This window comes from Peromyscus eremicus, chromosome X (genome assembly GCF_949786415.1).
Source record: "Peromyscus eremicus chromosome X, PerEre_H2_v1, whole genome shotgun sequence".
Lineage (NCBI taxonomy): Eukaryota > Metazoa > Chordata > Mammalia > Rodentia > Cricetidae > Peromyscus > Peromyscus eremicus.
Window position 1 is genome coordinate 66,862,544 of NC_081439.1, and position 17,089 is coordinate 66,879,632.

The 17,089-nt window shown below is 31.8% G+C and overlaps 1 protein-coding gene across 1 annotated transcript in view; it reads left to right on the forward strand.

Moving 5' to 3' along the window:
• The window catches only part of Dach2 (dachshund family transcription factor 2), a 470,654-nt gene that overhangs the window by 128,877 nt on the left and 324,688 nt on the right, over positions 1–17,089 (forward strand). The window contains exon 2 of the mRNA XM_059251490.1: positions 2,409–2,447. Within this exon, the coding sequence (XP_059107473.1) occupies positions 2,409–2,447 (39 nt within the window). The remainder of the gene's footprint in view (positions 1–2,408; positions 2,448–17,089) is intronic.

A 17,089-nucleotide genomic window follows, 5' to 3' on the forward strand; every position in this document is an offset into this window, starting at 1 on the left:
CTTGAGGAGTACAGACGTAGAGATTAAAAGTTATGCTACATAGCATAATCCTGCTTAAAAACAAAAAGGAACAAACTCAGAAGTATAGAAACTAAATTTTATTTATAGTTAAAAGTAATACTTTGTAAGCCAAAAGCCAGATTATAGATATCAAATATTATTTAGAATGCCAATAATAATAAATAATGAGTGCTACATGAATTGATTCAATTAGCCATGGGTTAAAATATTTGAAACCTTGGGTAACCATATTAATCATATGCAACCTTTTCATTGTTTCCTAAATAAAATAGCACAACATCTCTTTAGGTGGCATTTTTGTATTATGTATTTTAAGTTATCCAGAGAATGCTTATATATATTGTATTCAAGGGCAAATGCAATTTTTAAGGGACTTGAGAATTCACAGATTTTGATATGTGGGTATTCTGGGTTGAATCCTTGTAGCTACTGAAGCATGCATAGATATATAATTTAACTTGTAGATCTTAAATATTTAGCAATATAGCTAGTCTTAGGCATTACCATCAATTATATCTTTCATATTGGGCATGAGACAATTTCAAATATTGAAGGAAAGTCCCAGTTTTAGTTATTTAATGAAAGAAGAATAGAGCCATGAATTTATATATGTTTAGTACATAGAAATAACCACAGTTTTTTTTCACAGAAGTAAGTAATTTCATAATCTAACCATAAAACCTTTGTGATAGGAAACTTAGCTTTGTATACAAAAGAGAAAGGGATCATTGATTATATGGAGAGAAGCCCTCAAATATAGTGATAGCTTCCCTATTTGGTTAAGGAAATGTACATTACTACTTTTTGGTACTTACCAATGTATTCTATTTATGAGAATATCTTTTCAAAAACTGTTTGATAAGTGAACGATATAACAAAATCAAATAGCTCTGCTGACGGTAAAGTGACAGACTAGAAAAAATAGATTAAAAAGGCTGCATACTCTTTCATTCCTCCTACATACTCACTCTAGTAACCCTAGATACATGTTTGTATTTGTTATTTATTTATACACCTTTTGACAGATTTTTGAAACAAGGAAGCAGTTTCTTAAAACAAACAAATAAATGAAAAGTAACAACAAAACATTGAAAGGTATTAAATAACACAGTCATTAGAAGAAAAAAATGGTAACACAAAAATGGTTTCCTTTTTATTTTTGAGATTGTGTTTTAATCACATTTTTCTCTTCCCTTTTCTCTTGACAGACCGTCCCATATATCCATTCCCTCTCTCCTTCAAATTCATGGCCCATCTTTTCACCAACTGTCATCATATGAAAATTGTATAACTATGTATATCCCCAAATATAACCTGTTGAGTTCATATAATGTTACTTGTATGTATGTTTTCAAGACTGACCGTTTGGCACTGGACAACAAATTGGTGTGCTATTCCCAAAGGAGGGCCACCTCTCCCACTCCCAGCTTTCCACAGTTACCTGTGTGCAACCCAAGATTTTAGTGTGCAATATAGATTAGTTTCTTTGATACTTGCAAAGGCGCAAAGGTTAAAAGGTTCTTATAGTCCTTATAGGCTTATTTAGCCATCAATTTAGTTTTTCTTATATATTAAAGGTTTGGGAAACACTGGGGATTGATATGCAACTGGACAGAAGGTTTGTTTTGTTAGTGAAACTTAGTAAGTTTTATTGATTTTTGCGTGTTTGTCTGTATGAGTGTGTGTATGATTGTGTATATATGTATGCATGTGTGTGTGTATGTGTGTGTATGTGTGTATGTGTGTGTGTGCATGAATGTCACCCTTGTGTGAATGATATAAAAGAGTTCAGTCTTGCTTCATAAATAAGAATATAGGGAGTGATGTGATTAATGGCTCCATATTTAGAAAATAAGTAAAATGTTGATATTGGCTTACTTTCACCTTCTTGTTGACCACATAAAAATAAGAAAAGTTATAAGTCCCACCCCCACAAAGTTCTGGAATACCCAATGGGATGGGAAGGAAAGCTCTTTAGAGAAAGGGAAAAGATATAACATTGCTGAATCTTTTTTTGAGGGGATTGTTATGACCCGAGGCCATTTTCTTTAGTAGAAATCTGTAACTCTATTACCTTGCCTTCAAACAGAGTAAAGCCCTAAACCCTGTGACATTTCACATTATTTTTACACTGTGGGAATTAGACCAGATATGTAATAACTATCCATAAATGTAAAGCACTATCTATTAGCAATCCAGGCTTTCCTAACTTCTTTGTGCTCTTCCCTTCTAGTGTTTCATTGTGTGTACCCTATCAAAATTTTCTGCACAATTTAAGAGATTTTTTGGTGAACTATAATAAAGCCTTGAATAATTAGAAGCTAATTAACTAAAACTCTCAATTAACCAGTTTTATTTATTTATTTTTTGCTACACTCTCCTTTTAGAAGGAAGAGGCAAATGACAAGAAAACAAGCTGTTAACAGGTATTTATGTATTTATTTTTTAAAAATCAACTCCCTGAGAATGTCCTGGAGCCTTTACAGATTCAGCCCAATTTCCATAGCATTGTTTTCTATGTTATACTTGCTAAGATAGGAAAGGGAAGCTATTTAAAAATCTTAGCATCAAACCTGTAATTTTGACTAATCCTTAGTGATAAGAAAAAAAAAAGAAATTGGAATGTTTAATTAGAACTGATCTATCCATATTAAGTTTCTTGTTAATTGGGGTTTCCATGGTTTCACTATCTCTGGTTAGTGATCATTTATATATATTAATTCTGATTGGCTCATGTGATCTCACAGAAGAGTGATAGCTTACAGACAAAGTAAGCAATTCCCCTTCTGGGACTGAAATTAGAGAAAAGCTACAAGTTGATGGAGATTAAGAGTCAGTGACATAAAAATTATAACACTTATATAAAATAATTAGAAGGTAATTTCAGTGTCTACCTACATTTTGCCTGTGGAATTCTTAGGAAGGTACATTCACTTTTACAGGGCAGCACAGGTTATTAAGTGTGCTACAGCAATAGTAGTAAATAACCAGAATTGTTCTGTCAGGCATGGGAATATGTTTGCATGCTTAGTAATCCTTAAGTACTTGAAATTCTTCCCTGTCTGAGAATAAATTGTAAAAAAAAAAAAATCTAATTTCAAAAAGATCTATATCTGAAATTTCCTGAAACACTTATGAAAATTTCACCTAGGTTGAAATCATCTGTAGCATGTTATCCTGAATCTCATATCTTTTAGATTTTTAATGTAGAAATGAGTGATAATGGCAAAGGAAGGCAACCCGTGATCCTACAGTATGTTTTGATATTGCCTGGCAGTTATGTTCCATGATTATTTCCATGTGCTCTGCTCAAGTGAAATCTCTTTTTTGATGATATTTTTCCTCCTTCCTTGGCTCCATGTTTTCTATATGTATTCTATAAGAAAAACATAGGGTTTTGAGGCAGATATGGACCATACTGAGTGATGTACCCTACATTTTCAATGTGGAAAATGAAAATCACTTTGTTTATGTTTCTAATATGTTAGAACCTTTTTTGTGCTAAAAATTAGTTTTAAATATCATGCACACTAAATAATACCCAAATGACCTGAATCAGTGGATGTACCTCCTTAATCGCTAAACTTTGTATTTGACTATGACATCATTGAAGAACAGACTAGTATCAACTAGACATTGAAAATGAATAATTTTAACTGAACAAAATGTATTGAGTTTTGCAATTAGATTTGGCGCTTGAAAGTGTTGACTTTATATGACAGGGATTGAATTTAGGCATGGGAATCACTTTCATTTTTATTTTCTCAATTAAAAGGAATGCAAATTATGCCAAACTCTCTTAATTAAGTTAATGATAGCTTATAACTATATCAACTCATTTCTGGATTAACAAAATTTTTGGATGTTTGTGATAAAATTTTACACTTACTAAAGTATGAGAAAAATCATGAAGTGTTTTTTGAAGTGTATGTGAGTCCGTCATATAGAGAAACCAAGAGTCATAAACCGTAAGGCTTTTGGATGTGAGGCTAGAAATATAAGTGAAAAACCATAAGCAATAGAGAATAGTGAGGACTAGCGTGAACTAGAAAATAGACCATTTTACCAATGGTGGTGGATACTGATACTATTCACCTCAGCAGATTGCTACCATGTAGGACTACATACAGGCTTATATTGTTCAGGCATTACTTTTTAAGAGATGATAGATATCTATACTTTTATGTGACATTCTCCAACTATTAAAAGATGCTCACAAGTTCAATAAAAAGAGAGAGAGAGGAAAATATAGGATGTTGCCCATGGGTTTTGCCAACTGTGCTCTAATTGTAAATCCTTGATTCCTCCACTTACCAAAAGAAATCATAGTTATACACATACCTCAATCTCTTGATAATGGAAATTTGGAGGAAAGTAAATAAGTGGAGAGCTTGTCATATTTTGGTACTCAAAATGGTAGTTTTGCATGTCCTGATGTTTTCATTGCATCAAAATAGGCGATATAGTTTTTCCTTCAAGTGGTTTGAAAATTAAAATAATTATAATTTTTTTACTTTCATGTTAATCAATCAAATGTACTATGTAGTAGTTCAATACCACCATTTCTAAAAGAGAATAGTTAAGCATTATATCACCTGAAATAATTAAGATTTTTATTTGAAGCCCACTTGTTTTTCTTTAATGGAAAGACAGGCATGTGTACAACATATGCTGTTTTATTGAAAATTGGCTTGACTTTAAATAAATGCCCAACTCCATCTAGTAAAGTAGCTTTATTTTTGCAAATGTTTAAAATAAGAACTAAAAGAAATTTATTTAACACAACAAAACTCTTCATTTGAACTCTTGCTTGGCATTGAAAAAGAAAAAAGCAGTGAGTCCTCTCAGATTTTCTTTAAAGATAACTGACTGCTCTGAGGCTTTGCTTGTCTGTCTGTCCTGCCCTAGACCTTAACACATGATCCCACTGTGCGCCACTGCTTTCTCCACCTGTACACTTCTCTCCTCGGTGTCATCCAAACTCATATTTGTTTTAAAAGGAAACAAATTCCAACCTTTCTAGAAAAAAAAATAAAACGAAGGAAAAAATATCAAAGTACCCCACTGGTATACCTACTTTATCAGACCATTGGATTACATATAACGTACTGCATGTTAGTAATTCAACATATTTAAATATACCAACGAGTTAACTAAATAAAACTGTAATGTTTTAATGCTTTTGATAAAAACAAGGGAATTCAAAACAAACATTTGAAAAGTAATTGATTCTTTTTGTTGTGGGTTCATCAGCTTATCCTATCAGGCCTGGAAGTAGATGATAATATAATCCGTAATTTACAATGATGATATTGAGGCACAGAGAATGGTATGTAACTTGCCTGAAAATGTAAAACCTATACTTATCAGAGCAATTATTTAAATGGCATTGATTTTTAAAGTAAATATGATATATATATATATATATATATTTGATCTATATATTTTACAACCTGTGAATTTTGAAATCAGGCTAATTGCAACATTTTATCTACATGTATATCTATATGACTATACATATACATATATACCCACATTTATGACCTACAGAAAATGCTATCTCTATTCAGAGATAAGTTTTTGTGATATCACTTTAATTTTGTAAAATTTGCGAGCATAATTATAACACAGTTCATTCAAATAGAGCAGGAAAAATGAGAAATAGTAATTGAGAGCTCTGATTTTTGAAAAAACTAAATCTGTTAAGCATTAATGATATAGTGATCAGTCTCTTTTCTGTTCTTCATCAGAGTCAAAACGGTTTTAAAGTTTGTATGTGTTAGTGCTTTGAATTTTTAAAATAATGTTGGTATTTATGCATATACAATATTCTGTGGATGGTGCAGAAAATATGAGGTAAGATCTCAGTGTTATAAGGGACAAGGCAGAGATGTTATACTATCTTGAGTCTATCTACAGGTTTTCCACTCTGAAACATTATATTACAAAAACTGAAATAAAATAAAATGCTAGCTATCATCTAGTATGACTGTGTCTGCTTTCTTGCATGTTTCCAATTGATGAAGAGATTATTCAAATATGTTTGAATCTGGCAGTGATTTTAAGAGAACTCAGGTTGAATGTTCAGTGAATTAATTCACTATTTCTTTTTAGATAAGCTGGTAATTGGATTTTGCATTCTGGAATGACTTGATTAGAACGATCTGGATCTTTACTCTGAGAATTAGTGCAGAACTATCAAGGTTTCCTATATTCAGTGTGCTAGAAAAAAAAACCCATTCATTTGATAATGGTCTTCTATGGTAAGAGGCCGAACTAGTGAAAGGAAACATTTAAAATTGATTTTATTTAAATCCCCAGAGTTGCAAATGCATTAAATGTCCACAACTAATAGCCACTCTCCCACAAATATATCCCCTTGTAGGACAAAATGCCTGATTCTCAATGACCTCATTGTCCAAATGTGACAAGAAGCCCAGAGTCCTTTTGAGGGTTATTACTCACTTTGTCTTGTTTATGATCTGACTGAAGGACTCAGATTTAAGAACTTTCACCACTATTTTTGCTAACCAATACCCTGTTTTTCAGTTAAATTCTATTCTAAAAGCACTGTTTTGTTTATTTTATCATTTGAACTAATTTAATAGAGAGAACTTTTGCCAGATGAACCCTGACTATTTTTTCCTCAGGTGATTCATGCAAATTATCCAACTTTTAAAATAAGCAGTAGACTAATTACTTAAAACACGACATATTCTAAAATTATGAAGTGCAATTCAAAGATGTAGTTCGGACAATATTCAATATTTCATTGACTAAACAATTTTTTAACTAGGTTGTAAAGACTATTAAGAAAAATATACTTTCATTTAAAAATATTATGATTGATCTTATTTGTTGTAAAAAACAGAAAGTCTAAACTTCATTGTGTTGTGTTTGTCAAGCATATTTCCAAAAAATAAAACATATTTGAGATATTGATGATTCCTTATTTACAAAACCAATTGCAATTATTATATGGCATTCACATTTGTGAGTCTAAAAAAACCTTGACAAACATTTATTCTTTTTTTAAACCACAAAACATCAAAATCAAAGACACTTCTGTCTTTAACAGTGACTTAAAAAAGTCTTCTTTGCTACAGATAGCATTTAGATAATAATACTTTAATATTAGTAGTAAAAACATTTTTTTTGTTAGTATTAAAAACCCAGTCTGAACCTTGAGCAAGTCATTTACAAGTTGTTTCCTTGGGATTACCTACATTCTTGTCCACTCTGACCTTGTAATTTTGCTCACAGTTGGAAATGTAATGCAGAGTGACTAAGATAATGTTGTTTACACAGACTTTAAGTGGAGTGACATTATAGTCAAGCAAGTGTCACATCACCCAAAGTGAAGGGAGACTTAATTACCATAATCCTGTGAATACTAAAATTTCTTTGCCATGTGTAGCATAATAATGTAATGTTCTGCATGGTACATTTAATAATGTGAAGGGAAAAAGCACATCAGGCCTCAGACTGTGTTTTTCTAAAAGTGAAGAGAAGTGAAATTGTAGAAAGAAAATAGAATTTTGAAGTAGGATGCTTGTCTGAACGTTCAGGTGAAATTTTTCTTTCTTTGAACCCCAAAGAGTTGCCTAGTGATGTGAAAATGAAAGGACTGCTAAAATATCCATAAATCTAGACACCAGTGAGTAGGGTGACAGACCATGAATTTCCTGGAGGGCGCAGGGGTAGTGTTAACTAAATGACTAAGACAGGATAAAGAGGAAAGGCTGATAACCACCTATTATTGTGCAATGGGGAACATATCATTAATTTACAAAGAAAGTGGTGACATTTTCTAAAATTGTATAGCCCTATTCTTAAAAGTTTGTCAGTGTAACTAATTAGTTGCTAAAATGGAGGTGATTCTAAGACTCAGTATGAATGCATTTGGAAAGGCAGGACATTGTCCATAAATTGGTATGGTTTGTAATACATCTTGATGAATGGTGTGAAATAGTGTTAAGAAATGGGACTATTATGCCAAAATGGCTGTTCATTGGTTTGTAGTCCTTGAAGGAATTATGTTCCATGGCAACGTGCTCTAAAGTCCTGCAGATAAACACGAAGTGCCCAAGGACGTGTCCTGTTTTCTGTCTTTGATAACACTGAGTTTTCAATACAAGGAATTCACTGTCTGGGATCTTTTTCAGTGCATTGGAACTATAAAATATGCTGTTACTGTAGATTATTACTTGGGGGTTAATTGTTTTTAAGTCATTTTATTGTTTGGAAGAAGGAAAGTATAAAATAATTCAGCAGTAAAATGTAAAAATAAATTTAAAGATCTTTAGAAAGCTGATATGTTAAAAATCTATATCTCAATTACTAGATTCATGCTACTGATGTGTTATTAACAATTCACAAATCATAATACTAGATAATCTGTCTGATATGTACTATGTTCCAGAATTTTTATAAAAACATGCAAAACTATAAATACAAAAATAATTTTGCATCATGTTAATTTCAGCCTTGTTTTATGATTGGACAAGATTAAAAAGCCTTTGAAATTTACTAATATAAAATATGGCAACATATTAAACTTAAATATACAAACAAAACTATTTTTGATTTTCATTTAGGTATTTTCATTTCATTTGCCATTTCCTTTTGCTTATCGAGTTTTAGCTAAAAATCATATTACTATAATAAAACATCTAAATTCTCATGTTGCTTTAAAAAAATTAACTTAAATTACAATGTCTATTTTATTATAAGGCCACATTAAGTTACATATTGATTTATATAATATGCTAAGTATTAATAAAATAACATTTTAAATATTTTTATCATGAGATACTTGTCAATAAAGCATCCAGTGTATGCAAAATATTGTTGCAGCAGCTATGGTGGTGTTCACCTATAAAGCAAATACTTGAGATGCTGAGACGGGAGGATTGCAACAAGTTCTAATCCAGCATGCTTTATATAGTGAGTATTAGACCACCTTGGGCTATATGGTAGGACTCTGTCATAAATCCATGTAAATTTTCTTTATAACTTTAAATTTTTAGTAGTACTAAAAGTAAATTGTTTCTTATTTTGTGTTTGTCCAGTTTTCTTCAAAAAAATTTTCAAAGTGATTTTTGGGATTAAATTAGACAGCAATTAATATAGGGGTAAAATACTTTTTAATAAAGTGAGCTTGCCAGAATAACATGTGTGTGCGTATGTGTGTGTGTGTGTATGTGTGTGTCTGTCTGTCTGTCTGACTGACTGACTGTATATACATGGCCTCATGCATGCTTATCATGAGCTCTACAATGGAGCTTTAATTTCAGCTTGTTTTTTAAATAAAACGACAGCTATAAATTTATAGAAAACTTTCAATTGATTTTACTGAGTTTTCCCATCCCCATTCCCTTATTGTTAATACCTTAGAATTAATGAATCAATTTGCGATGCTATTGATAAGTTTCTATTTTATTCAAACTCTCTCAGCATTTCCCTAGTGCTGGTATTGAGACATAAGAAATCATATTACATTTAGTTGACATGTCTCCTTATACTTCTTTTGATTGCCATCAATTTTCTCTCTGTTTTTTTGATGACCTTGACATTCTGTTCAGTTCTGGTAAGGTACTCTTGCATATCCCAATTCGGGGTTTCTCTGATGCTTTTCTTTCTTTTTTCAGACAGGGTTTCACTGTGTAACCCTGGCTGTCCTGGAACTCACTTTTGTACACCAGACTGGCCTCAAATAAACAGAGATCCCACTGCCTCTGTCTTCGAGTGCTGGGATTAAAGGTGTGTGCCACCACACCCAGCCACTTTCCTGTAATTGATTTGGGATTGTGAACTTTACAGAGGGAGATCATAGAGATAAAATGCAATTTTTATTGTATTGTCTCTTTACTCTGAGATTGACCTTGATGCCCTGGCTCAATAAGTGTTCTCTAGGTTTCCTCACTGTGAAGTTACTTGTTTGGTTCTTAAACTAGAAAATGTCCCATGTTTATAATAGCCTGTTTCTCCAAAGTATGGTTTGGCAAATTTTAATGTTCTCAATCCTGAGCAAGTACAGAAGGGGGCTAAGGAAGAAGGTAATAGAAATGGTGTCAGTTCCATTTCCCTCATCATATCCAGAAACAAGATAGACTTTTAAAGCCACAAACACTGTTATTAATATATTAAAAATTCACTGTGTAGTAATCTGCCACACATGTACTGTCTGCAACTTGCTCATCTAAACTGATCCCAATAAACTACATTATTAACTATTCATTAGTCATAATTGATTCATTGCATTTCCCATTTGGAGAGGATTCTGGGGGTCAAATAAATTTGGAAAATAGAGAATTTGTATTAAAAAAATACATGTTTCTACTGAAGGTTTTCTGTGAACAAATAATTTGTTTTACAAATTTATAGGAGAATTTTATGTATACATTCAGTTACTTTTAAATAAATAAAAAAACTTCAGGAAGCTAATATTCAAAGAACATTTTTATAAATACTTTTTATAGTGGTAATAGTCATGAATTTGTACTTAGAAATCATGTGTTCAATCATTTACTCTGCCATTAACTGGCCCTATGGCCACAGAAAAAAACACCTGACACCTACAAGTGTCTACTCCATTTAAGGGACCTAATATTAACTCTTTGATATTTTTGTGAAGAGCCAAACAAGGGAATGCAAAAGTTTGTGAAAATCCTTTGAAAATGTTCAGTGATAATTTTATAAGCATCTTGAATGTGGTAAGCATGTCTTTATTTTATTAGTCAGTGCATTTTCAATTTTCGTTAATTTTTGTGGTGTTAATATTCAATAATCAATAAATATGCATTGATAAATTGAACATATTATTATGTTATTTTATATTCCTCCCCAAGTATTGTAAAGTAGTTTATTGCAATTTTTAAGCTATTTTAAAATTCATGTATCCACTTGTAAAAAGATAGGAGGAACTGGCTGTGTTATATGCAAAAAGTACACTGGCTTTCTTATTCTAGCTTTTATTTGGTTGGGCTTGTGCTCCTACTCAATGGCTGACTGCCTTCTGATTAGTTTTCAATTGCTTTAAGCTGACCAGATTTTCCTTTGACATAAGGGCACTGGAGCTTTCACCTCGCCAGTGTGGTGATGGGAATTCCCTGCTGCAGAGCCACTGAGCTAGCGCTGGAAGAAGAGCAGCACCTGTGAGCACAGGCTGTCGGAAGGCCCACAGAGCCCTGGTGTGCTCAGGCTACAGCTGCTAGGCTGAGAAGCGGTTGAATGCACTTTGCCACTCCTTCTGCAACCACAGGAGACCCACTAAAAGATCTCTACTTTCTTTTGATGTATAATTTGCATTGATTAACAGTAGTTAGAGAAAGGTCCCTTTTGTACTACTGAAGACTAACTAGATCTTTGAGAGGAGTGGCATGGCAGAACCTGTTACGCAAAATATTTTGATGAGAAGAGTAATGTGACCTCACATCTTCCTTATCGTCTGAATCTCCATTCAATAATACATTTAGTAAGTATTCCCAGAAGAAAAAGGTATTAGGTTCAAGCTTCTCTTTTTAGAAAATGGACTGGAGCATGTTTACTATACTTGAATTTGTTGTGTTTCCAGCCTTCTGAGAAATGCTAGGTGAAATTTTGAAGTCTATGAGGACCGCTTCTAGCTTTGGAAATTGCAAAAACATTTAAGACTTTGGAGTTTGTAAGGCAATGATCAAGATCAGTTTCAGGATCTTTTTCTTAATATGGAAATCATAATGATGCATAATTTTGTCCAACTGGTAATTCATGAACTCTAAAAATCAAAAAGAATGTCCAAGTAAAACAAAACTTTGTGTGGAATAATGATACCCTGGTATTTCCAACAAGAGTTGGTCAGAAATTCTCTAATGGTAGTTCAACAATTTTTATAGTATTGTTCTTGTTTACACTAAGAAATAGTAAGGAATTTTCTTATGATTTCCCTGTTCTGCTCAAAAGTGAAGTATAGACACTAAGAGTTGTAAAAGATATGTAGTGGGTAGGGAAGGGAGGAAGGCTTAATATTAGATTATGTGTATTATGAAGGTATACAGGGTATGTTTATTATTTTTCTCTTTTAAACTACTACTTTCTTTCAAAACATTAATTGCCCATTTAGAATTATAAACGTGATTTTACTGTGTCACTTTTGCTTTTGTTCAAATACATAGGATTGATACTTAATTGAAATTGATAGATGCTGTGACAAGACTCTTGTATATTGTAGGGGAACTATAGCTATTTTTCTATGTAGGATATAATCAATTTTTTAAATGAGCAATTACAGTGAGCTTTAAACAAACTTTACAACTTTAATGTACAAATTACATTTCAGATTCTTTCCTTGTGTAAATCTATTGAGTTTCAGCAACTTTCAGCACAATAAATTCTAGCACTGCAAAATAATTAGTGAAATTAAGTTGAAAATATTGTAAACAAATAAAGTTATTACTCATTCGGTGCCAAACTGCAAATGTGGGAGGATATTTTAAATGATAAATTAAGCATGAACTGCTTTAATCTGTAAGCTGAACATGTTAGCAAACGCCTTGCGTCTGTAATTAGTATTTATGGCCACAGGAGAATGCCTCTATTAAAAAGAGTGACAGGAAATTGATCAGTTTAGGTTACCATAGCAACCAAAATAGTTCCATTGCTTGTGTTGGGCTTAGTCTATCACATTATGTAACTATGCTTAGAAATATTTTTATTAACTGAAAAATAAACTAGTCAATAATGCAAAAGAGGTTAGACCACTGAAATGACAAACAAAGTCCAGATAAACACTTGACTACTTGGTAACAAGCATAAGTGTTCTATGGTTGTCATGACATTTCTTTTACAAAGCAAATGATGTCTTCCAAAAAAGTCTTAAAACTAGATGAAAATGCAAATCTCTTTATGACAGTATGTGGCTGTCACATTCATAATGAGAGGCAATAATTGATGATTTATGAGATGATACCATGGCAACAAAGTCTTTCATCATTGGCACCCCTTGGATACTTTTTTATCAGTTGCTTGTGAGTGCCTCTGAAATGTTTCCACCATGACATACAAGAAGATCTAGTCAGATCTGAATCTGTTAGATCTAATTTAAAACACGGCAGAGGTGTTGACAATCTCTGATTCAACAAAGTAAAAACTATCTTATTAAAAACAAACTCCAATAAAGCAGGAAACATTTTCAGTAGCTGAAAATGAACAGACTTGACTCTGCTTCTTAACCTTTCAAGCAAATCTTACTGCCTGTCCTAAATCTGGAGTGCACGCTGTTAGTCTTTTAAAGTTATACTATCTGGTAATAACCTTTCTTAATAGATGGGATGACAGGAGACATACTTTGAATACAAATAAAACTATTTTTAAATTTGACTTTAATATTTTTTATTAATCTAGGTTAAATGTATAGTTGAGTATTTTAGAATGGCTTTAGCGTGTTTGATAGACCAAGGAATAACATGTTTGTTTTTCTTAGAGGTGAGTATGCATCTATGTTAATCTGTAATGGTCTGCTGCAGATTGCTTATAATATTGGAAAATTATTAACTTTCCATATTAATGACAGTTCATAAAAATGAAATCTTTGATATTTTCATATTTAGGAAGATCCCTGGATTATTTAGTCAATAATATGATTGAAGGAAATCATTAGCTAAGATTTTTAAGGCCCTTTCCAATAAAATATGACAATGATTAATAGAGTTGTGGAATTAGCAACAATTGGAGATAATGAATATTACACACTAAAGTTGTCAGATTTAAAGCCAGGAATATAATGGAAATATACATTTCAAAATTAATCCATGTTTATGCAGGATTTTTCATAACATATGTAAAACATTTTTAGACGTTATTTCTTTTGTAAGTCAAGAAATTCACAGGAGAAAATTGTGTAATACACATATCCTTCAGTTATAGAAGCCAATGACGCAAAACAGGATCTTTTGTTATTGCTTTTACTTATATAATTGTTGCAAGGTTGTGCAAGCTTCTTCAGCTTTAAGAGAGCCAACTATGTGGAGTTTGTAATTTTTGTTCCCAATTAAAATTGAAGAAAATGGAATTTACCCATGAACATAGTTACTTACTTCAGTTAATATGAAAAATAAGTTATTTCTGATTTTGAATCTTTTCCCTTATAGCAGAGAAACCATAGTAAACTATGATTTTATTGAGGGGAGAATACATTATTTTATTATTTATATCCTTTACTGAAGATTGTAATCTTTTATACACACACACACACACACACACACACACACACACACACACACAAATTCCTCATTTTGGTGTAGAAGATACTGTTTCTGAAATAGGCTTTGTTTTCCTATCCTTTTCTATAGGAGATTTGTATTACAAATATTGTTTAGTTAAAAGGTACAAACATGATACGTTATAGTAAATAATACTCAAGTTTTAACTCAATCAAACTGACAACAGTTCTTGGCCCAATCAATATTTTACATGATAATGCAGAAAATATAAAAGATACAGAAAAAGTGTTTGTTTCCCAGGAGTTTATGATTGATTGGCAGAGGTACCAACTATAAACATGAATCAACCCAATAAAATTTGGTGTTTTCAATTAAGAAAGTATCATATTTTATGATAGAGAATGTAAGCCTCAGAGTTAATGTTGTTTATTGTAAGGAGATAATTATTAAAATGTGACTTAATGTAGTGGGTTATGAGTCAGAAGGAAGTACATTGGAATCATGAACATAAGTGAACTTGTGACATTATAATTGATAGACAAAATACTGCTGTAGGTTTTAATGTGAACAAAAAGAGAGTTGTAAATAATTATGACATACATTAAGGAAAAATCCATTTTACACTGAAGTGGTAGCCGTAGAGAACATTAGAAACAACGTTTAGAATTACATAGTAAATTGATTTGCTTCTCTGCTTCTGTTCTTGACTATCCTTGAGTGTTAATCCCCCTTTCACATTGTTATACATGGTTACCCTTCTTGTTCTTAGGATGAAGTTCAAATATTTTAGCAAAGTTTTCAGGTACTATGCCAGTGGTTCTCATATGGAGATGGTTTTTGTTTCCAGTGTATGTTCGGCAATGTTTAGAAACATTTTTCTTTGTCATATTTGTTGTGGAGGTGCTACTCATATCTAGTGAGTGGCAGCCAAGAATGCTACAGAGCATCTTGTATTCGATGAATGCTGCACCTCCACCCCAAACAAAGAATTGGCAATATCACTAATGGTAATATTCAGATAGGTGATCTGCTATTCCTTACCATCCAAATCATCCACATTGTCAAATGCACCCCCAAGTTATCTTCTATATTACTGTCAATTCTGTCATTTTCATATCTATAAAATTCCATTTCCCTCTTATGGTCAGGATTTCATAAATGTATTCTCTATTTGGGATATACTTCTGTTCTTCTGGTCCCCAGACATCTACTCTTCATCATGCACAGTCTAATAACATTTCTACCCTTTATTCGTTTCTTAAAATGTTGCTTGAGAAGCAACAAATCTTACCTAAGGAAATACATAGGTTGGTGGAGGGGTCACATGCTATGGTAAACAAAGATGAAAAGAGTATTGGATTTTATGCTTAATAATTATGGTATTGGAGGAAGAAGTAATTTGAGAGGGTCCCAAAGTAGGAATTCTCATAGCTTAAAGTTGGTCACTTATTTGATATAGATAATAAAAGAAGGGTTAAAGTTGATTTCTACATACCTGGTAGACTTAAATAGCAGGAAAAATTGAAAAGCTTGGAAATAAGCTTTCATTTGATGATTCCAATGAGAAACTTTGTTTCATTGATTTGGGAATGCCTATCATCAGCTAGAATAGGGTTTAGTCTGGATGAACTTGCTAGCTCTATGACTGTGGACAAGACATTTATAACCAGTCTTAGTGGAACGTGGAGAAACAATGATTATTTGCCTGGTGAGGTGTTTAAGGATTAAATTAATCAGTGAGTATCAAACACATATCCAGGTGTTGCACATATCATTAACTTAGTTCTTACTACTATTATAATTACCATCATTATTCCTACTGTGGAATAATGGAATTACTTTCCTTCCTTGGTCCCCAACTTTTGAAATTATATCTTACAGTACATGCACCATGTCATCCATGAAGCCTTTTGTGATAAATCATAGTAATGATCACTAACTAACTTTTCCTGAACTCCTACATTTAATTTTTCTATACTTCCCAATTCTTCACAATGCTATGATTATGTAGGGATTTGCCATATATTTTCCATTATATTGCAGCTTCCTTGAAGGTAGAACAGTGGCTGAATATGTTATATTCTATATATATATATATATATATATATATATATATATTCTGTTATAGTATAGTGTAAGTAATATAAACTTATAACAAATAGTGGTCATTGTTATTGTTATCATTGGAGAATCATTGACAGAGTTGTGACTGTTGACTCTGAGATTTAATGTACTCTTTTGTTTATATTAAGTATTAATGTTCCTAATGTTTTTAAAGAACATAAATTATGCTGTATAAAATATAACACAGCATTGTTTTAAATTAACTGTTAAGTAATTTGAATAATTTAAAGTGTATTTAATTGTGGATAAATTTAAAAGTATTTCTTTTAAAAAATAGATATTTTCAAGCTGTTAACTGATAGTGAAAGATCATTTGTTTATAAACTATGAAAAATATTTTGCTTTTAATGCTAAACATTTGAAGGAACAGATGTTTACAGATCTCTCCAAATGTAATAGCAATATAAAAATATGAAATAAGCAACATTCATGAATTTAGATAAGTACATATCATATATTATTTCCTTTGAGGCTTAACTATTTTGTCTTATAGGCAATGATCCACCAATTATCAGAATAAATAAATACAAAAGAAGTTTTAGATATGAATTTTAAAAATAGATTGCTCCACTTTCCTCTTTTTTAATATGAAGAATTTTGAAGATCTGGAAGGAAAATGGAGAAGTAAATTCATACCAGCAAATTAATAAAAAAAGACTTTAGAATCAGTGTTAGAATAAATTATTTTTTTATTTTTACTAGCCACCTGCAGTAACGTTGCTTAAATACAGAAACTTGAAGTA